The sequence below is a fragment of the Aedes aegypti genome, chromosome 3 (assembly GCF_002204515.2).
Source record: "Aedes aegypti strain LVP_AGWG chromosome 3, AaegL5.0 Primary Assembly, whole genome shotgun sequence".
Classification (NCBI taxonomy): Eukaryota; Metazoa; Arthropoda; class Insecta; order Diptera; family Culicidae; genus Aedes; species Aedes aegypti.
The window spans coordinates 29281024-29304420 of NC_035109.1; the positions used below are offsets into that span (position 1 = coordinate 29281024).

Consider the following 23397-nt stretch of genomic DNA (forward strand, 5'->3'; position numbering starts at 1 on the left):
TTCTCTTGCCATGCAATAAAATCAAGGCAAAAAAGAACTTTCTTCATTTTTATGCTCTTATAATTATATTTCCGTGAGAAACTACTCAAAATACATCTGAGCGTTAATTATTGAACACGATGATGTTCTGCTGGGCATTTATTTTGGCATTGTCGACACTAAATTGGTGTTTTTTTGACGACAAGATATTTAACTTCATCTATAGATTTCTCGTTCGATAGCAATTCCATATGGGACAGTTATGCTTTTATGGGCAGTTTATATGTTGGAGCTAATTAATGTTTTTCATCAGTTTTCAGAACTATGAAATCACCTTCTTTATAAACCGTGCACTTATTTCTCTTACGATCAATATTCTTTTTATTATAAAGTAGATTTTGTCTACGAGCATTTTCACGAGAATCCAAAATATTAATTGGTTCAGATGATTCTTGTCTGTTTGCAACAGAATTAGATATATTATAACTTTCAATATTTAAATTATTTTGTGGAACTCCAAACAACAAAACGCTAGGTAAATTACCAATCGACCTATTAAAAGAATTGTTAAATACAAACTCAACTTTTGGCAATAATTCATTCCAATTTTTAGATGTTTCATGACACAACTTTGCAAGCATAGGAGTTAGTGTTTTATTCATCCGCTCAACTTGACCATTTGCTTCAGGAGTGTAAGCTGCTGTTTTTACATGCTCATTTTGATTGATGTTGATAAAATCTTTAAATTTTTGTGATGTGAAACATTTATCAGTTTATCAGTTATAATTCTTTTATGTGTGCTATAATTATTCATATAACAACTCAAATGAACAATTGTCTCATCTGAACTTATTGTTTTTGTAGGATATAGCTTAGCAAATTTTGAAAATGCGTCTATTATAACTAAAACATACTTTAAATATATAAACATACTTTGCTCTATTCAAAGATGATAACTGAATTGGACCATAGTAATCTAGATGAATAGTATAGAATGGTTTATTCCCTTTATCAATTATTTTAACAAAACCTTCTTTCTGTTCAGCTGGGCTGTAAAAAATACAAGTTAAACAATTATTTATATAGAGTTTAACAAATTTTTTCATTCTACTAAACCAAAATTGTTTCTTTATCTCATATATAGTTTTTTCTATTCCAATATGTAACATTATCGTGATTTAACTTGATAACTTTATCGATCATTAATTTGGGAACAACTAGTAAACGTTTACTACCATATTTTTTGAATAGTACCGTCGATGGGGGTGACAATGGGTCTAGGGGGTGAGATTGGGTCAAAACGGAAAAATATGTTTTGTGAAATATTTCAGCTAATAACGCTGATATTACTAAAATTAATAATTTATATGTTAGGGAACATATTATTACACTTAATTCATAACAATAAACATTTTTAGAAATAGTAGTTTTTGTGTACTACATCAATGAACTTGCATGTTGAACCTAGATAAATTTTACAACATAAAATTTCTCCTGTACAAAGTATCACGCATGTACTCTAGCCTCTATTGTTGTATTAGTAGAATGTTGAAAGCCTTTTCATTACACATCACAGGTATTTTCCGGAATCTATTTGATTTTCCCACAAAAAAATCATTTTTTTCGGTACGATGTCTAAAACATTGAAAATGGGGGTGAGATTGGGTTAAGCAAGAACGATAGTAATTGAAATTCCAAGTCCACTTTTTTGACATTTTACGGTGCCGGGTGTTCTCTTTTTTCATTAAGATGTGTTTATTCTTTCTAAATACTGCATCTCTGAAACATCAAACAAGTCTACTTGAGTATTTCGTGCATTGAATAACAATACAACGCATTTTGACAACTTCTCAAACCAGCAACTGTGTTTCGTGCTCAGCAACATCGTAAATTTTTATCAAAAGGGTGTTTTTTTTCTAAATTTGATTATTTATCAGTGTTTTCATATTATAGAAACATCTCACGGAAGTACAAATGAGTTTCATCGCTGAAATACTGGGATTATGACGTCAACTTCTGCCTGAAATTTATTGATCGTGGAATGTCGCACCGAAATTTAACTATTTGCGAAGGTTTAAAATAATCACTGTTTCAGTACACCTTTGGGGAAACTGAATGGGCTTTATAGCAATGGGGATGAGACTTTGAAGACAATTTGAGGGAAAAACCAAGAAAATTTATGTAAACTTGACGATGAATGTTGGGTTTACATATTTTTTCTCATAGCTCTTCAATTTTCAGCATAATCTTTCTTTTAAGTGGGTTTATCATACTTGTGAAACATCTTAGATATCTTTTTGTCTTGTTTGCATCGTTTTTTGTCAATATTTTTCAGTTGTGAATGGTTTTGAAATCATATTCTCAAAAACAAGTTATTTCAATTACAGTGTCCCAATGTCACCCCCTCTATGGGGTGAGATTGGGTCATTTTTCATTCACTTGTGGTGCCGCTGTGAATAAATATTTCTCTTTAATTTTTTGAACAGTTGTTAATGTGCCATCAAGGTACATACACACCGAATTTGAAGTTTATTGGAGTTAAATTGCGATAGTTATTCAAAAAATAAATCGCACATATCCGTTTTTGACCCATTGTCACCCCCAACGACGGTACTCCATTTAACAATTCAAATTCTGGGAATGAAGATCTCTCTAATAACTCTTTGATTTTTATTATTTTACTATCTTGCTTTTGAGCAATTATTATATTATTTTTATCGCTATCATTCAACACATGTATAGTATCATCTACAATATTCTTTTAAATTAGCCCAATCTGTTCAATTTTGCCATCAGTTGGATGTTTCTTAGTTTTCGTGTCTTGGCGGCTTAAAGCATCTACATGTTGCATTTTTGTACTATCTCTATATAGTAGATCAAAGTTATAATTCTCTAAGAACATAGCCCATCTACATATTTTTGGATTAACATCTTTTTTGGACAATGTTTGAACTAAAGCACTGCAATCTGTAAAAAATTTGAAATGAATTCCAGACAAATAAATGTGAAATCTTTTGATTGCATAAACTACTGCAAGGGTCTCAAGCTCAAAACTGTGTAACTTTGATTCAAAGTCGTCAGTCTTTCTGCTAAAGTAACTGACAGGATGAAAATTTTTGTCATCTTGCTTTTGAAGCAAAATAGTTCCAATACCAAAAGAACTTGCGTCACAATGTAATTGTGTTTCAGCATGAGGATCATATGTGGCAAGAATTGGTGACGAAATCAACTTATTTTTTAATTTGTTGAAAGCATCTAACGCTTCATCATTAAATAAAAATTTAGCATCCTTTTTTAAAAGACAATACAAAGGTCTCGCTATTGTAGCAAAATTTTGTACAAATTTTCTAAAGTAACTTGTAAGTCCTGAAAATCGCTGCACGTCCTTACTATTCTTAGGAACAGGGAAATTCGAAATACTTTCAATGTGATTTTTATTAAGTTTTTTTTCAGAATTTGTTGATTGTAAATCCTAAATATTCTATTTCATCAAACAAAAATTTACATTTACTCAGATTAATTTCTAACAAATTATCGTTCAATATTTGAAAAACTTGTGCTAAAGTTTCTAAGTGTTCATCAAAAGTTTTACTAGCTATCAAAATGTCATCAATAGGGGAAAGTGGGGCAGTTTGGCCACCTTAAGGAAAAGTCGATAAAAGTGCTGCAAATATTATGAATTTTTCGAATGTTTGCACGATTTCCAACAATTTTTAGATGAATACACTAGATCCGCATGATTTCCTTTGTCTTATAAAGTTCACGAATGAATGATTGATTTTTCAAAATTTCTCATTTTTCGAGTCGATTTTTTACTGATGGGGTGAGCACCCCATTTTTGATTTCAAAATAATCTCATATAACCTAAAAATTCAATTATTTTGTTACTACACTTGAAAGTTATTAGTATTTATAAGTACTCCGTGCAAGAAGATATAATTTTTTAAAAACATTCTAACAGTCAAGCATCATCATTCGGAAATGATGAAATTTAAATAAGTCATTCGGGGCGATATGGGCAGTTTTTTCGAACATCTTTTATTTATTTTTATTTGAGTTTTGAACATTGACTTCTAACATGCATATTGCTACATTTTCTCATCAGCTTTGGGGTTGAATGTTATTTCAGATTAAATTTAAAGAATTTATGCAGTTTTAAGGGGGTGCTCATTTCACCCCATTGGCCAAACCGCCCCGACTGATGAAGGTAAAATTTTAGTGTATAGGGCTAAAATTTTACCTTCATCAATCAAATGTTTAAAAATTTTGTAAATATATCTTTGAAAAACCGCAGGTGCATTACATAATCCAAATGGAACGCGAAGATATTCATACTGACCTTTAGGTATGTATGTATATTTAGTAGATACCTTTGCTAATCTTATTTGATGGAAACCGGATTTTGAATCTATTATTGAATAAATAGTTTTTCCTTTCAATGAGTCAATTAAATCATCTATAATAGGCAAAGGAAAATTATCTCTAACTGTATTTTTGTTCAATTTTCTATAATCTACGCATAATCTGAAATCATTTTTTTTTAGGAATTAATACTATAGGACTTGCATAAGGAGAATTACTTTCCTTAATTATACCTTCTTTTAGTAGCTCTTGAATTTTTACATCAACTTTATTTTTCTGAGTGAAAGACAATCTTCTAGGGTTAAAGTGTAAAAATTCTTCTTTCTTTAGAGTTATGGTCATTTCATAGTCCGTAACTGGTTTCATTGGTTTTTTGTTAAAGAAATATTTGGTTTTATAACATTCTAAAAATTTTACCTTTTGACTATCACATATTTTGCCAATATTAGATAATAACGATTGGTATGTATCTGAACTGATATTGCATATTTTTTATTATTTACCTTTTTAATAGATGGATTTTCAATTTGCAAATATCTTTTATCGATTTCATCAATTTTGATACCGTTTTGAATGACCGTTCGAATTTCCGGACGCATGATCACATTTCTTCCGATAATGGCATCGAGGAGTCCCATACACTTGTCAGCAATTACATGAAATTCAATTCTGAAAGAAATATTTTGAATAGTTACCTCACTTATAAAAATACCTTAAATTTTGAGTCTATTTCCACTAATACTCCGACAATGATTGTTTTTATCAAATTTAGAAATTTTAAATTTTTCGACCAAACCACGGCGTATTAATGAAATTGGACTCCCTGTGTCATATAATGCTTTATATCATCTATTGTGACCAAATAACTCAAAATCTACCAATCCGTGATGTCCATCTCCTAGCGCTACGTCATTATCTACAACTACATTGATGTGTTTCGGTGTTGGAACTTCGTTTTGTGGGTTTCTCCTATAGCGATTTGGCCGTTCAATGTTCTCACGTGTCTTCCAGCAAACAGCAGCAACATGACCAAGTTGATTACAAGTATAACATCTTATCCCGACCAACCAGTCTTCATAATTCTTTATAGATCTTTGACCAACGATGGCGATCGCTAACGGTTCAAAACGAATCTATATCGATCGCTATCGAAAATCACTGACTGGTTGACCGGGATTGATTTCCTTATTGGCTCTTGATATCTTGAATCATTCCCAATCATGCGAAAAGCTTGAACTAAATCGTTAACGGTTTTTAAGTTTGAAAGTCTAGCTTGATTTTTCAAAACGGGATCGAGAATTTCTTCTACAATATAATCTACTAACTCTGCTTCAGACATCTTCAAATTTTGGGAGAGAATTTTCTTGGCTTGGCAATACTCAGCAAATGACTCAAATTTTCCTGACCAAGTCCTCCTCTCCAAACGCTTTCTAACTTCAAATGTGTTGATGGGACGATCAAAAAACTCTTTCAAGCTTCGTATTATTTCTGGGTAATTTTTCAACATGAAGTCGACTTGAGAATGTCATCAGGCTTGCGCCTTCCCCTTTATGTTTCGAATCACAACCAGCTTCATAGTAAAACAATTCAAAGCTTGTTTCGTATTTACCAAAACAGCAACAAAATGATTAACGTTTTCTTCAGCACCTCCAGAAAATAATGGAAACATCAGTGAACATCAGTGAAATTTCTTCTGGCTTGAATCGACCAAAAACTGTTTGATAATTTTCTCGCTGAGCTTCATTTACTGAACTTCTGTTGAGCGACGATCCTTCTCCTTGTATTGACATACCTTGATTGAAATTGTTACTGACGTAGTCTCCACCTCCATTTCCAATGCGTTTTAACACCGATCTGGAAGTTGATTGGACAGCGGTAGCAGCAGCGTTCATTGCGTTTGATATGTCAATACCTGCAGCACACGATCCGCCTTCTTGAAGTGAACTCCTTACATTTCTCATCTCATCCGACAAAACATCAGTAGGAATGGTTGCACCGGAAATGATTGAATTTTGAGAAAAGTTATCATTCCGTGTCTCTTCATTCTCCAATGTTCCGGATCCCGTTATGGAAATATTCTCCAGCTCGGCCGAAGTTTTATGGCTTCGAAGTAACATGATGTATCCCACTTCTGAATTTTAGCAAATAATAGAGGGACGTCTTTCAGGTTTAAGCGTTTAATACATAATGAGCCAGTCGAATGTCACTCTTTTTCTTAGTACTAAGTCAAGGCCTACCAACGCCTACTACAATGGCCTAAACTTAAGCGGGGGCCACAATGGTCCGTCAACTTCGACTTCGACTTCAGCGTTAACGCATCCGTCAATGTACTAAAAACGTTGACGGATGCGTTAATGCAGCACATGCGCACAATACTGCGTTGCGTCGTGCGTTGTTATTATTGTTGAATTGCGTCATTCTCATCGTAGTCTTGTTTACCTACATCAAGTTGTGATCAATTTTTCCTCGGAGTTGAACTTTTGTGTGATGTTGACTGCTTTTCTAGCGGAATCCGAAGTTTTGCCATTTTTTTTGTTTTGAATCTTCCGTCACGCGTTGGCTGCTGCGTCAACTTTGAAGATTTTCAAAGTTTAGCACAGCGTCAGCGTTTTTAGTACATGCGTGCGTTAGACGCAACGCATCATTGTGGGGTGCTGCATTGAATATCATTACTTTAAACTTAGCTGTCAGTTAAAGCTGACGGTGAAGTCGACGCTAACGGACCATTGTGGCCGCAGCTTAAAGCGGTTAAAAATTAAGCAAACATGTCTTAATGGCCTAAACTTAGGCGTTCGGTACTGACATTGGGACAGGGCTCTAGGACCCTATTTCCATGAACCAATGAAATAGGGTTCTAAATCCCTGTCCCAGTTTCAATGCCAAACAGCCAAGTTTGAAAATTATATCGTAAAACGAGTCATCGAAACAGATACTTGTTTGTTTCAAGAAAACTTCTTAGATACATAATTCTTATGCGGAGGCAAGCTGCCACCGTACAGACTGCTGAGTCACTGTTTGACCATATCTACGCTATAATTTCGCTACGGTGATAGGAAAATAGCACTTAACTGCAATTATGTTTAAACTAACGGCAACCAAGCAAGTTATCAATTCGTCACAGTAGAAAATTGCTGTTGAGCTGCTTTGCACGAAGGCGACAGCTCTCGATGACTTAGTTTAAACTTTCAAGTTATACAGATCTGACAACTATTAGAAGTGGTTTCAAAGTGTAGTTTTTCATTGTGCGTGCAGTAATTATTTGAATCGTGAAATCTTAATAGAGATAGCAAGCAAAATTCTCAAAGAATCGAAGGAAAACCTTCCAAGGATTATGAAGGCAATCGTTTTTGGATTTCAGAGGAAATCCTTACAAGGATTACGAAGGAAATCGAGATCCTTCCAGGATTTCAAAGGAAATCCTCTCAGGATTTCGAGGGAAAACCTCTTAGGAATTCAAAGGGACTCGTCCTGCAACTCTGAAGATATTGATGAAAATCCTTTCATTATTTCAATCCAATTTTAAAAGTATTCTTTTAAATATTTCGAAGGAAAACATCTCCAGATTTCGAAGGCAATCCTCCTAAGATTTCAAAGGAAATCTTCTTAAGATTTCGAATGAAATCTTCTCAGGATTTCTTAGGAAATCCTCGCAAGGCTAAGGATGATATTTTCTCAGTTTTGAAAAAAAAATCCTTCAAGAATTTCGAAGAGAATCTTCTCAGGATTACGAAGAAAACCCAATTAGGATTTTGAAGGAAATCCTCTCAGGATTTCGGTGGAAATCCTCTCAGAGTTGTAGAGAAAACCCTATCTGAATTTTGAAGGAAATCTTCTCAGGATTTTGAAGGAAATCCACTTAGGATTTCGAAGGCAATCTCCTCAGGATTTTGAAGGAAATCCCCACAGGTTTACAAAGCAATTCTTTTTAGGATTTCGAAGAAAATCCTCTCAGGATTTCGATGAAAATCCGCTAAGATTTTCGAAGGAAATCCTCTCAGGTTTTCGAAGAAAATCGACTCAAGATTTCAAAGAAAACTCAAAGGAGATCCTTTTAGAATTTCGGGCTAATTCTTCTCAGGATTTCGAAGGAAGTCTACTCAAGATTTCAAAGGAAATATTTTCAGGATTTCGAAGGAAACCTCTCAGGTTTTCGAAGAAAATCCTCTCAGTTTTTCGAAGTAAATGTTCTCAGGATTTTGAAGGGAATCCTCTTAGAATTTCGAGGGAATTCCTCTAAGGATTTCGAGAAAATGAAAGGAAATGCTCTCAGGATTTTTAAAGAAGTCCACTCAAGATTTCGAAGGGAATTCTTTCAGGATTTCGAACAAAATCCTCTCAGGATTTCGCAGAAAATCCTCTCGGGACGACTTCAAAGGAAATACTCTCAGAATTTCGAAAAAAAATCCTCTCAGGATTTCGAAGGAAATCCTTCAAGGATTTTGAACGAAATCTTCTAAGGATTTCGAAGAAAATCGTCTCAAGATTTCGAAGAAAATTCTCTCAGGATTTCTAAGGAAATCCTCTCATGATTTTTGAAAGATATCTTTCAAGGATTACGAAGGAAATCCTCTCAGGATTTTGAAGGAAATCGTCTCAGGATTTCGAAGGAAATCCTTCTAAGGAATTGGAAGGAAATCCTTCCGAGGATTTTAAGGAAATCCTTCCAAGGATTTCGAAGGAAATCCTTCCAAGGATTTCGAAGGAAATCCTTCCAAGGATTTCGAAGAAAATCCTTCCAAGGATTTCGAAGGAAATCCTTCCAAGGATTTCGAAGGAAATCCTTCCAAGGATTTCGAAGGAAATCCTTCCAAGGATTTCGAAGGAAATCCTTCCAAGGATTTCGAAGGAAATCCTTCCAAGGATTTCGAAGGAAATCCTTCCAAGGATTTCGAAGGAAATCCTTCCAAGGATTTCGAAGGAAATCCTTCCAAGGATTTCGAAGGAAATCCTTCCAAGGATTTCGAAGGAAATCCTTCCAAGGATTTCGAAGGAAATCCTTCCAAGGATTTCGAAGGAAATCCTTCCAAGGATTTCGAAGGAAATCCTTCCAAGGATTTCGAAGGAAATCCTTCCAAGGATTTCGAAGGAAATCCTTCCAAGGATTTCGAAGGAAATCCTTCCAAGGATTTCGAAGGAAATCCTTCCAAGGATTTCGAAGGAAATCCTTCCAAGGATTTCGAAGGAAATCCTTCCAAGGATTTCGAAGGAAATCCTTCCAAGGATTTCGAAGGAAATCCTTCCAAGGATTTCGAAGGAAATCCTTCCAAGGATTTCGAAGGAAATCCTTCCAAGGATTTCGAAGGAAATCCTTCCAAGGATTTCGAAGGAAATCCTTCCAAGGATTTCGAAGGAAATCCTTCCAAGGATTTCGAAGGAAATCCTTCCAAGGATTTCGAAGGAAATCCTTCCAAGGATTTCGAAGGAAATCCTTCCAAGGATTTCGAAGGAAATCCTTCCAAGGATTTCGAAGGAAATCCTTCCAAGGATTTCGAAGGAAATCCTTCCAAGGATTTCGAAGGAAATCCTTCCAAGGATTTCGAAGGAAATCTTTCCAAGGATTTCGAAGGAAATCCTTCCAAGGATTTCGAAGGAAATCCTTCCAAGGATTTCGAAGGAAATCCTTCCAAGGATTTCGAAGGAAATCCTCTCATAATTTCGAACGAAATCCTCTCATAATTTCAAAAGAAATCCTCTCGGGATTTCGAAGGAAATCCTCTCAGAATTTCGAAGGAAATTCTTCCAAGGATTTCGAAGGGAATCCATCCAAGGATTTCAAAGAAAATCCTTTCAAGGATTTCAAAGAAAATCCTTTCAAGGATTTCGAAGGAAATCTTCTCAGGATTTCTAAGGAAATCCTCTCAGGATTTCGAAAGAAATCCTCTCATAATTTCGAAAGAAATCCTCTCGGGATTTCGAAGGAAATCCTCTCATAATTTCGAACGAAATCCTCTCATAATTTCAAAAGAAATCCTCTCGGTAATTCGAAGGAAATCCTCTCAGGATTTCGAAGGAAATCCTCTCATGATTTTTGAAAGATATCTTTCAAGGATTACGAAGGAAATCCTCTCAGGATTTTGAAGGAAATCGTCTCAGGATTTCGAAGGAAATCCTTCTAAGGAATTGGAAGGAAATCCTTCCGAGGATTTTAAGGAAATCCTTCCAAGGATTTCGAAGGAAATCCTTCCAAGGATTTCGAAGGAAATCCTTTCAAGGATTTCGAAGAAAATCCTTCCAAGGATTTCGAAGGAAATCCTTCCAAGGATTTCGAAGGAAATCCTTCCAAGGATTTCGAAGGAAATCCTTCCAAGGATTTCGAAGGAAATCCTTCCAAGGATTTCGAAGGAAATCCTTCCAAGGATTTCGAAGGAAATCCTTCCAAGGATTTCGAAGGAAATCCTTCCAAGGATTTCGAAGGAAATCCTTCCAAGGATTTCGAAGGAAATCCTTCCAAGGATTTCGAAGGAAATCCTTCCAAGGATTTCGAAGGAAATCCTTCCAAGGATTTCGAAGGAAATCCTTCCAAGGATTTCGAAGGAAATCCTTCCAAGGATTTCGAAGGAAATCCTCTCATAATTTCGAACGAAATCCTCTCATAATTTCAAAAGAAATCCTCTCGGGATTTCGAAGGAAATCCTCTCAGAATTTCGAAGGAAATTCTTCCAAGGATTTCGAAGGGAATCCATCCAAGGATTTCAAAGAAAATCCTTTCAAGGATTTCAAAGAAAATCCTTTCAAGGATTTCGAAGGAAATCTTCTCAGGATTTCTAAGGAAATCCTCTCAGGATTTCGAAGGAAATCCTCTCATAATTTCGAAAGAAATCCTCTCGGGATTTCGAAGGAAATCCTCTCATAATTTCGAACGAAATCCTCTCATAATTTCAAAAGAAATCCTCTCGGTATTTCGAAGGAAATCCTCTCAGGATTTCGAAGGAAATCCTCTCAGGATTTTGAAGGAATATCTCAGAATTTCGAAGGATTTCGAAGGAAATCCGCTCATGATTTAGAAGAAAATCTCAGGATTTAGAAGAAAATCCTCTCAGGATTTCGAAGAAAAACCTCACAAGATTTCAAAAGGAATCCTCTCAGGATGTCAAAAGAAATCCTCTCAGGATTTCGAAAGAATTCCTCTCAGGATTTCGAAGGAAATCTTCTTAGGATTTCGAAGGAAATCCTCTCAGTATTTTGAAAGAAATTCTCTCAGAATTTCGAAGGAAATACTCTCAGGATATCGAAGGAAATCCTTTCAAGATTTTGAAGGAAATCCTCTCATGATTTCAAAGGGAATCCGCTCAGGATTTCAAAGGAAATCTCAGGATTTCGAAGAAAATCCTCTCAGGATTTCGAAAGAAAACTTCACAGGATTTCGAAGGAAATCCTCTCAAAGTTTTGAACGAAATCCACTCCGGATCTCGAAAAAAAAAAATCTTAGTCAAAGGCAGTATTGCCTGATATATTCAACTGATATGTACATTAGCTCGTCTAACTCGCAAATTTTAAAGCCAAATGGAATCACATGCTGAAGATAAGTTCGTTGGTATGTTGGGATGCATTAACAATAAGAATATTTCTTTGCAAATATCTTTTTCGCTTTCAGCCGATAACGTAGAGACAGGCGCCAAATTCAAGATATTCCTACCGAAGGCAACGTCCGTTTCTCAAGAAAAGTATTGGAGCCAAGTCACGACCCATTTCATTCTTCAACCTGTCCTCCTTCTAGCTCCTGCCACGTCATCTGTCGACGATTCTTCATCTGCATTCTCATCGTTGCTGTAGTCTTCCTGTCCCTAATCATCTACGCCATCTACTACTATGTATCCAAACTACCGAACGTCTGCCACAGCAAGGAATGTCTCCGCTCGGCAGCCGCCTTCAAACAGAACATGGACCTCAACGTAGATCCTTGTGAGGACTTCTACTCGTACGTCTGCGGAAACTGGGCGGACGATCATCCACGTCCGGAGCGACACGGCACCCACAGCTGGTACAACGAGCGGCAAACCAAGGTCTACCGTATCATCCGAGGTCACCTGGATACCAACGTCACCCAGGCGGACCCGAAGCCGGTCGCCCAGGCCAAGTTCATGTACAGAGCGTGCCTCGGGAAAGCCTACCGCAAACACTACGGTTACACGGCCGTTCGACGATTCCTGAAAGAACTTGACCTCCCAGTGATTCCAACTCTTCTGAACAACTCGGAGATCACGAATCAGGAGTACGAGTTCGACTGGATCAGCTCGGTGGCGAAGATACAGCGGAAGTTGGGACTCAACGTCCTTTTGGGGTTCACCTTTGAACCAGATCATCGAGACCAGAATCGGAATCGGTTAACCCTAGAGTACGACTACAGTCCGGAGGAGTTTGAGTTTCCGTTGGTTTTTGTTGAACGTTTGATTGCCACGTGGTTAACCAATTTATGTCTTCAACAGAACCTACGAATGGGATAAAGGACGGCGGAAGGCGAACCAAAATCGGAGACCACCATCTACACTGAATTCTGGAAAGACTGAGGGAACGGGAGAGCACGAAAGCGAAGACGACAAGGAGTTGAGGGTGTTAGCTAGAGCTTTTGCTAGACTTGTCGGTTTGATCAACACGGACATAAAAACTGACGAAATAAGAGATAAAATGTCATTTCTTGCTGAAGAGTTTAAGAAATTCCAAAATTCTCTTCCCAAGGTTCGCTTTCCAATGAATTGACGTCCACTACGACTTAATCCACAACATATATTTCAGAAACAAAATTTGGAAGATGACAGCGATGACATCGTGTACTACACTGTTGAACAGCTTCAAAATGCGACGGATGCGCACATCAAACCCAAGAAACCCTATCCTATATGGCAACGCTACGTGGACGTTCTTTTCGCCGACCATCCCGATGTTCAACCATCCAATGATGAGCAACTTCAACTCACCTCCGAAAATGTCAAAACCTTCGGGAAGCTCATCGACGTAATCTCCAATCAACCACTACCTTTGATCGAACTCTATATCTGGAAAACGGTGGCTTCATTCCTGGTGGACCACAAGTTCAACAAAGCCGTATCGGAAGAGGATTGCGCCCAGGTCGTCCACAAACTGATGGGATTGGCCGTTAGCTACACCATCGCGGACAGGGACTTCCTTGAGCGAACTAAACCCCGTGTAGAGCAGATGGTGACCAACATACGGACGGAGTTCGACCAAATGATCCTGGAAACGGACTGGATGGATGCCTACACCAAGTACGCTTCGCTGGAAAAGTCTAAAGTCATGAAGTCGTTGATCGGATTCCCCGAGTGGGTTCTGGACGTCGGAAAACTGGAAAAGCATTATCGAGGGGTATGGGGGGTTCATTAATGCTAAGGTTGCACAACTCACGTTAACTCAATCGAATGATACAGTTTCAGATCAGTCCAACTCATCATTTGCAGAACTGGATCAATGCCCTGGAGGCTCTGAATGCGGAATGGCTCCGTACGTGGCGTGTAGATAACAGTCGGATGTGGGATGCGGACCCTACGGAAGTCAATGCATACAATTTCATAAATCGTAATGTTATCGGTGAGTCTACTTGATATATTCCTGAACTACATTTTGAACATCTAGCCCCTTGCAGTTATTCCCATAGCCATAATTCAGTACCCGTTCTACCACCTTGGATTGGAGTAAGTCTAGCAGTGCGTTCTTCGCTTTTCCATCAAACAGGCTTATTCTTTGGAATTACAGGGCTCTTAACTACGGTGCTCTCGGAGAGACCCTAGGACATGAGATTACCCACGGTTTCGATAACGAAGGCCGCGACTACGACAAAGACGGAAACGAGGAGCGCTGGTGGTCGAACGATACGATTCACGAGTATGATAAACGTGCCAAATGTCTGGAAGAGCTATACAGTTCGTTCTTCGTTCCAGAGGCAAATGCTTTCGTATGAACAATCTATTATACAGATCTTCTTGAAAATGAGTTTTCAAACGGAACTTCTATTTCTCAGTTGAATGGAACGCTTACCCTGGGAGAGAACATCGCCGATCACGGCGGACTTCGGGAAGCGTTGCGGGCTTATCGAGCGTACGTTAAGCGAAACGGTCCTGAACCCGTCCTGCCAGGGTTCAATGACTTCACCCACGAACAGCTGTTCTTCATTTCGTATGGTAATGTAAGAAGTAGATGAAGAAACCTTCAGAAATGCAAACTTTCACCCAACTCCATACTTTTCAGCAATACTGTGAAACGATAAGGCCATCGCAGGTCAAATTCCAGCTAGAAGACGAACATAGCCCATCGAAGTATCGCGTCATAGGAGCGCTGAGTAGCATGGCGGAGTTTGGTGAGGCTTTCAAGTGCCCGCTCAACAGCAAGATGAACCCGGAACAGAAGTGTCGAGTTTGGTGAAGCTACCGGGAAAAATGTTGTTTCAAAATCATACAAATACAATTTTAATCTGTAATTTTATTTTTTCAATGAAATTTCCATTATCAACTCTTTAAGAATTGATTCAAATATCAAGCGTGTGCTAGAATAAGGGCGTTAGTCGCATGATCGATTTCTCTTCATCGATCCTCTCTTCTGTGAATAAAGGTGGCAAGAAGCGGATTTGTTGGCATTTTTTCACTTCAGGACGCTAGGCTGCGATGCAATCTTGCGTCCTGAGGTGAAAAATGCTGACAAACCCGCATCTTGTCACCTTTATTCACAGAAGAGAGGATCGGTGAAGAGAAATCGATCTTGCGACCTACGCCCTTTTTCTAGCACACGCTTGATATGTACTACAGGTCGGACTCGATTATCCGGGGACTCGATTATCCGGGATTCGATTATCCGGAATGGATCATTGAATGTTGTTTTTGTCAGGGGTTCGCTGGTTGGAACACGACTGCCTTCCATCTAGCGAATCCGACCCGTTCTTGTAATGACCCCTACTGTTCCTAGAAATAAATAATTTCTAGCTACGTAACCGCATCATATAAATAAAACACTGAAAAAAAAGATAATATTTAAGTTCTTCTATCGAAGATTTCATTTTTTTTTCTTAGTGATTCGATTATTCGGAGGATTTGATTATCCGGAGTGAAAAAAAATTGAAACTTCGGATAATCGAGTCCGACCTGTACCGTAAAACGAAGTATGTTTGACAATGCGGATGACTGACAGTCAGGTTAGCATACCAGACTGGATTCTATAACTAAAAATGGGTACGTAATGCCATATATTTAGGAAACTTTTGAAGGATTTTGGTTTTGCAGCAATGCAATGGATCCAGGACCAAATAACTATTGCGGGCATTTCCAGCATCTTAACCCTCTAATACCCATTTTTTTTTTCGATCTAAGTATCATTTTTCATTATCTAAAATTTATCTAAACACGTTTTGGACTATCATTTATTTTTATTTGCAAATTTATGAATTTTGATATTAGATTTTCTATATTTTATTTTTATTTTTCAACATCCCTATCCCTATTTTTCTTGAAACTTCTTCAGGTTACCGATTTTTGACAATAAAAATAAATTAGATTTTGTAGTACTTTTGAAAAAACATTCTTTACAATTTATTTTCCGTGTAACTAATGGAAAAATCGTTTTGAGATTTTTACCTAACATTTGAATTTACTCTACCCAAAATTGGGTATATCGATTATACTTTCAACCCAAAATATCTCGATGTTCCCTTTCATCCTTACGAAAATTGTTAAAAATAGAGATAGCTGCATCTACCCATTGAGGGAAAATTGGCCCAATAAGCCAAATTTGGATAAATGCAGTTTTTCTTATGTTTGGGTTGAAAGAACTCAACTTTGTGTTTAAAAAAACAGAATAGGGTCCTTAAATGTTTAAGGCGGCATCCATTTATTACGTAACGCTAAAATTTAAAATTTTTGACCCCCTCCCCCCCCTCCGTAACGCTTTTTGTATGAAAAATTTTAAATTTATGTATGGTCCGTAACGCTTGAGCCTACTCCCCCCTCCCCCTAGAGCGTTACGTAATTTGTGGATGGCGCCTAATGAAATCTTGTCATCTTTTCAACATTGGGGTTTTTCCTATCTGACATGAGCCTATGCATACTATAAAACGTTTGACTTTTACTGTGCGCCCTGTTTTCAAGTTGCCCGTGAGAGAGAGCGAGACAGCACCTACACACGGCGCACAGTAAAAGTCAAAAGAACAAAAGAATTTATGAACTAATCTACGATGACGTCACAATACTTCTTCTGATGAAAAATTTAAGCAAACTGATAAGATTAATGAGAATGAAAATTCTGATACAGTGGGATTCCGTTTTTGGTATGCTCCATTTTTGGCACCCCCGATTTAGGCAACAAAATGCATCCGTTTTTGGCAAAATTTTTGAATACCATTAAAAATTGTAAGTTTTTGTAAGTATTATCGTTGTTGTTACTTTAGTCATTTGAACAACAGGTCAGAGACAAACTAATTACATTCCAAAGCTCCATCTTCGTCGATACTTCCTCAAATTCCATCAACTACTAAGGACTATCGTACGTGCTTTTTTACTTAGGGATGGTCATTGGTCATGCATTCGCAACGTTCCATAAGGTCAATAATCTCCACCAGTATCTCAACTATAGACCAACCACTTTTTTCAGGAATCCATACTGTGTGGCCAGCCCATTTGAGTCTGCCAGTAGGTGATACGCATAAAAAATATGTTTCTTCATATTTGGAACAGCTCGTTCGAACATAGCACAAGCAGTGACAAAAGAGCGATGGCGTAGTTACGGTATACTTGGTAGATTGGACACTAGCCTAGGAGCAACAGTTTATTACTCACACAGAGTTTCAATCATAAATTTGGAATTACACACATTGTTTATGCAAAAATAATAAAATAAATAATAAAAAAAATAAAACAAAAGTCAAGCATCTTAACTTTTTAGGAGTTTCATAAAATAAACTGCGTTATTCCATGACTAATGCGAACACAGTTCAAATTACACTTTATTCTCATAAATATCATTGAAACATGCGATACATACTATTGAGAGTGTTTTAATTATTATTCTTCAATTTTACAATCTTTATTGTAATTTTACCTCTATTTAGTACGTTCCCTCTTTGTAAAAAGATTTTTTAAGAGACAATCCAACATTCTATACGAGATGTTCAATCAAAGATGCGGGTCCCATAAAATAATCAAAATGTTCCTTACGTCTATGAGTACTCTGGATAATGCTTAAGAGATTCTAGGTTTTAGGGAGCTTCTCAGAACTCTCAAAGGATTCTTGAAGATGTCTGGAGATTCCTAGCGGACACTGGGATGTTAATTGTGCTGAGCGATACATGATAATTCCTAATAAACTCTAAATATTTCTATGGCGTCCTGTGAATTCATAGCTAGATTCTGCGGAATTTTAGTATTTCTGGTAAAATCTTGGGAGTACTAGTGGTAACTTGGGAAACATAAACTTTTGAAAATTTTGGTTGGAGACTTGAAAATTTTCACCAATATCGCAGTGGAATCTTTAGATTTTTTTTCGGCCAACCTTTAAGCGAGATCCTGAGATTTCAAGGAAGGACCATGTAGATTTCTAGCAAGATGCTTAAGAGTCAAGCGTGTTCCTGTAGTTACCTTACGAGCACCTGAAGATTTCTGTTGGGTTCTTGAAGTTTTATAGCATGATCCTGTAAATTTTCGATGATTTCTTAAGGTAACTTCATAACATATATCAAGCTAAACTTCTAAAAATGCAACCATTAAAACTCATTTTTAAAAAAAATATAAGAAGCTTACATGTGTATTCTACGAAATTACGGGCTGCATTTATGCATAATGGAATGTAGTTGTTTATGTTTGCCCTATTGACTGCAGTCAATCATTCACTATGAGATGCTTTACTTTGTCAGAAACATAAATTAAAGCAGCCATTCTAACATATCGAATTTTGTTATTTTTTTTGCGAGAGTCTTAAAATTAAACAGATGTTTAATATTCAATACATTAAAAACTCATGCAATCTTGTGAAACCCAGATCATTTTATTGTAAATACGATTTTCTTAATATTACAGACTGCAATAATAGATTACATTGTTTTTATTGTATTGCAACATAGTTTCAAGGAAATTTCCAGTTCTTGAATAAACTTCACTTATGCGATTATTGATTTCACATGGCCCACACATACAAATAGTGCGCATAAAGCTTATAAAAATCATTGAAGATAGTTAAGCGATGAAAAGTATGTAGAACGTATGTCAAAATTAACCTTAAGGGTCTATAGATTTATAGCATAGTTCAACCCTTCGGAAATCGGCATTAAAGTGGACCGTTCCGTAGTCTCGATATCATATGACTCCATAAGGATGATGTATCAATAGTCTAATGATGTTTTGAACACCAATAATTGAAAAATAAAATTAAAAAAATAGGTTCCGATTTTGGCACGGCTCCGTTTTTAGCAACTGAAAATTTCATCTTTGTTGCCAAAAACGGAATCCCACTGTAGTTCAATTTTAAAAATATTAGAAGAATTAGTTATTTCTTTGAATCTCAGTGATTTTTGGGAAAAAAAATAATTAAAATGATTCTACCTTTCTTGGCTTCTATTTTGAATAAATTGAACGCATTTGGACCCCTCATTGCACCTCTTTTTTCATCTTAATGGCTCCAAATAATTCAAATATTTTGAAAATATTGCAGTGAAAATGTCGCAGTATCATTAATAAAATTGATAGACTTAAAGTGTTAATAGCAAACTTCAATATAGATATATAAGACCAAAGTACCCTTTAAAGGGTAAAAAAGTACCCTCTTTGAGAGAAACTAGTTTAACTCATAAAAAGAGTAAAGGGCCTTTACTCATTAAAGAGTAAACGGCTTGTACGTCAGTTTAAGGAGTAAATTTTACCCACTATTTGGATTGGATTGATATGGATAATGGGTAAAATACACCCTTTAATTTGTTTTCAAAAATCATTTTATTGTCGGATTTTAAATCATGCACAGTTTAAGATGCTGAAACTAATCAATGACTTCAGTGATGAACTAATAAACTTTATTTAATCATTTTTTCATATGTTAGGTAATGCAGAATCGTAATAAGATGTTATCCAGCTCATGATGGATACGTCGCCTGGAACATCGTGATATTCATATGCCTAATATGTTCGACCCGCCGATGGAGAACATTGCAAGTTCCGATTTGATCTTGTGGTGTATATCCTGCATTTAAAACATAATGTATATTTTATTAGTCTATTTATAGGATAGTAAACACATTTTATTTTTCTTACCTACATTTTAAACTTCTTGTTCTATCTGTCTAAAAATTTTGCTCCAACTGTTGGTTGTATGTACCTACAAGTTGAAGTAAATTTTCACCCATTAAAGAGTAAACCCTCGGAACTATAAAATGGGCAAATAATACCCTCTATTCAAAATTGAAAATTACCCATCATTTTGACAGCTCCATATATCAGCAAAAAGTGGACATTTTTTATACTTTAATGGGTACTGCCGAGTTTACAGTGTATGACAGTGATTACTAGCGAGATGTCAGTGAAATAGGTAGTATTCTCTTCATTCAGATATTCACTTAAAACAAATCTAGTTGTTGAATTGGATTGTAAAAGATCGATTTGTAAGTTAGATGAATTATTATAACTCTGTACATCACTATACTTAAATTTAAATGTTTTGGTAGATCTGTGAATTCGGAGTCAGCTCATTGAAATCGTATGTTTGTTGGATATTCATCAAGTTAACGAGACTAAATTGTGAGTTTGCTATAATCTTAGTTGATCAAACATAATTTAAATAAACCTTTTTCAGCTTCAAGATTTAAAGCACAAATCATCAAGTGCGTCTCTCTGAAGAGGTCCGAACATCCGAACAGTTTGGTGATGATAATGTTTTATCTATTAGTGGTAAAAATAGAGAAATTATCAGACATTTTATGCAAACTGCATTGGACAATATTGATACCTGGGCATTTGACAATGGTTTTATATTTTCAGTTCCAAAAACGAAATACATTATTTTTTCAAGAAAGCATTCAACAATTAATATTAGGTATAATCTAAATGGACATCACATTGAACAGGTTTTTGATTATCAATATCTTGGTCTATGGTTTGATTCAAAATTAAATTAGGCAAGTCACATTTCATACATTCAAAAAGTTTGTTCGAAAAGAATAAACTTCCTTCGAACGGTTACTGGTACTTGGTGGGGTGCTCATCCTTCTGATTTAATTACTCTTTACAAAACAACTATTCGTTCTGTTATGGAATATGGTTGTTTTACATTTGGAAATGCTGTTCAAACTCATTTCTCAAAACTTGAAAAAATACAATTTCGATGTTTAAGAATTTGTTTAAAGCTCTTGAATTCAACTCATACTCAATTTATTGAAGTATTAGCTGGTATTGAATCTCTTAAGATTCGTTTTCAAAAATTAAATTGCAAATTTATCTTGCAATGATTTTCATATAAGCATCCGATCATTGATGTTTTAAAATCTTTAAATGAAATTAATCCTACAAGTAAAATATTAAGTTCCTTTATCTATTGTTTAAATGAAAATTTAACGCCAATTTCTTCCCCTGGATTCCAAAATTATAGTATTGATATTCATACTCTTCGTCCCCTTATTGATTTCATTTTACAGTCGACTCTCCATAACTCGATATTCAAGGGACCATCGACTTATAGAATTATCGAGTTATAGAATATATCAACACAAAAAATCACAAAATCGAAGGAACAAATTTCTGTATTTCCAATACATATATGATCACTTCTGTAAGAAAGCAATATTATTTTGTTGATAGTATTTTACAATTTGTTATTTGAAGACGTTTTTCGAAATGCTCGAAAAATCACCTTACTGTTACTAACATTTTTTTCATCTTTTTCAACTTTTATTACAACCTGCAAGTATTTATTCACCTCCAAACATGGATTGACCTTGTTTCCTCAAATAAGAATGGTTTTTAAATATATATCGAGTTATGGAGAGAAAATTACCTCCCACGTGACATCGACTAGTGGAGATATCGAGTTATAGAAATATCGACTTATGGAGAGCACGATGTATGGAAATTTGAAGGGACCGAAAAATCCATCGAGTTATAGAGTATATCGAGTTATAGAATATCGAGTTGTGGAGAGTCGACTGTATATGAAGAATTGAAACAAATTCCAAAAAATGAACATCCTCGTCATGCGAATTTATTATTTAAACGAAACTTCAAATTTTCAAATTAGTCATGATCAATTCTATTTCACTGATTGGTCTTTAATTCAAAATGTTGCTGGCTTTGGAGCTTTCAATAATCATTTTGCTCATTTTTTTAAATTACAAAATCCTTGTTCTATATTCATAGCTGAGCTAACCGCATTATATTTTGCATGTAACTTGATAAGACCCTTTACTCCGAACATATTTATAATTTTTATATCCTGAAAATAAAGAATAAAATAATATGTTAATCAGTCCACAGTTCGGGAAGTCTCTCTTCTGCGCCAACTGCAGCCAGTACTTATAGCTCAGAAATACCGTAGGTACGAACAGATAAAAGGTACCAAGCCAAAAGGCAGAATAATTAATATCACTTGAGATAGGTAGACATGACAGTCCTTTCCCCTTTAGAAACTTTCTAATAACTCTTTAAAAGCCAGCTACAAGTTGCAACAACTCATTATACTCAAATACGCAAATTTGCTAATTCCAAGACTACAACAAAACATTCAAATCATTGGATTTTACTGCTCAACATTACATTTGACAAATTCGTCAACACTAAAGAACAATTTCGTTCATCTCCATACAGCAACCGCTTCACAAAAGAACAACTATGTTCACAATAAACGACAATTTCGTCAGCTCTGAAGAACAATTTGGTTCAACACAAATTGGCAATTTCACCACACTTTCAAAAACAGATACAATTGGCAATTTCACCACACTTTCAAAAATAGATACAATTGGCAATTCGCCACCCCAAAGAAAATCGATTATCTTCAACACACGTTTCCATGATCCTCGTCGCCACTTTTATATCCTGAAAATAAAGAATAAAATAATATGTTAATCAGTCCACAGTTCGGGAAGTCTCTCTTCTGCGCCAACTGCAGCCAGTACTTATAGCTCAGAAATACCGTAGGTACGAACAGATAAAAGGTACCAAGCCAAAAGGCAGAATAATTAATATCACTTGAGATAGGTAGACATGACAATAATATGTTCTAATAGTTTGAGTTCTCTTCATGCGTTTAACTCTATAAAATTCAATTCAAAAACTCATCACATTCTTTTGGAGCTTAAAAATCTTTTATACGATTTATATACTAAAGGATTTTTTATTAAATTTTTGTGGGTTCCTGCTCATTGTAATATTTATGGCAATGAACAAGCTGATTCTTTGGCTAAATTAGGTGTTGCAAGTGGGATTACTTATAATAGAGAAATTTTTGCTTCAGAACATCATTCAAAACTTAATAAATATTGCATGGATAATTGGCAACAGTTTTGTAATTCAAGTGTTAAAGGACGTTGGTGTAATTCTATTTGTCCGTTTGTTGATAAATTCCCATGGTTTAGAAATATATCTGCAAATAGAAATTTTGTTTGCACTTTTTCACGAATAATATCGAACCATTGCATATGCAACAGCTATTTATATCGCATAGATATGAAGGATTCAAATTTATGTGATTGTGGGGAATTTTATGAAGATATTGATCATGCTTCGGTAACAGGAAGTTCACGTACTTGTCATGCACGTTCACGCTGAGGCTTCTTAGGAGACGGGCCTTCGCTGAATCATCCAGATTAACGCCATCCTTCAGGTCTTCATTTTCTGGTACCATCGGTCGAATACTGAGCCGTTCTCGGGATTGTAGCAAAACTCACGAATGTTTGACGCTAGGGATTCAATGATGAATTCAGGGCCGCTTGCTATCCTGGCTGGAGCTTCTAGGTTGTTGAAACGTTCCATCATGGCCATTAGACGAGCATTCTGTTCCGCCACTGCTGGTTTTGCTGGAAAATGAGCCGGAAAACATCTGACCTCCGAGGTTTGCTGATGCTTCTCCTCCCGATAAAGACACTCT

General features: G+C 36.0%; 1 protein-coding gene across 5 annotated transcripts; it reads left to right on the top strand.

Moving 5' to 3' along the window:
- Positions 1 to 7496: 7496 nt before the first annotated feature.
- LOC23687987 (neprilysin-11) lies at positions 7497 to 14770 on the top strand. Of its 5 annotated transcripts, none has more exons than XM_021850148.1 (11): positions 7497 to 7583; positions 11816 to 11875; positions 11936 to 12005; positions 12059 to 12709; positions 12768 to 13017; positions 13075 to 13662; positions 13725 to 13884; positions 13940 to 13988; positions 14050 to 14248; positions 14315 to 14479; positions 14542 to 14770. In XM_021850148.1, exons 2-11 carry the CDS (start codon positions 11845 to 11847, stop codon positions 14713 to 14715), a joined length of 2337 nt encoding a protein of 778 aa, XP_021705840.1. In that variant the 5' UTR covers positions 7497 to 7583; positions 11816 to 11844; the 3' UTR covers positions 14716 to 14770. The 5 variants fall into 5 exon arrangements, with proteins under 5 accessions (XP_021705840.1, XP_021705843.1, XP_021705841.1 ...); XM_021850151.1 differs by having other exon boundaries at positions 14315 to 14474; positions 14542 to 14641; XM_021850149.1 differs by having other exon boundaries at positions 7507 to 7583; positions 11771 to 11875.
- The last annotated feature ends 8627 nt before the right edge of the window (positions 14771 to 23397 follow it).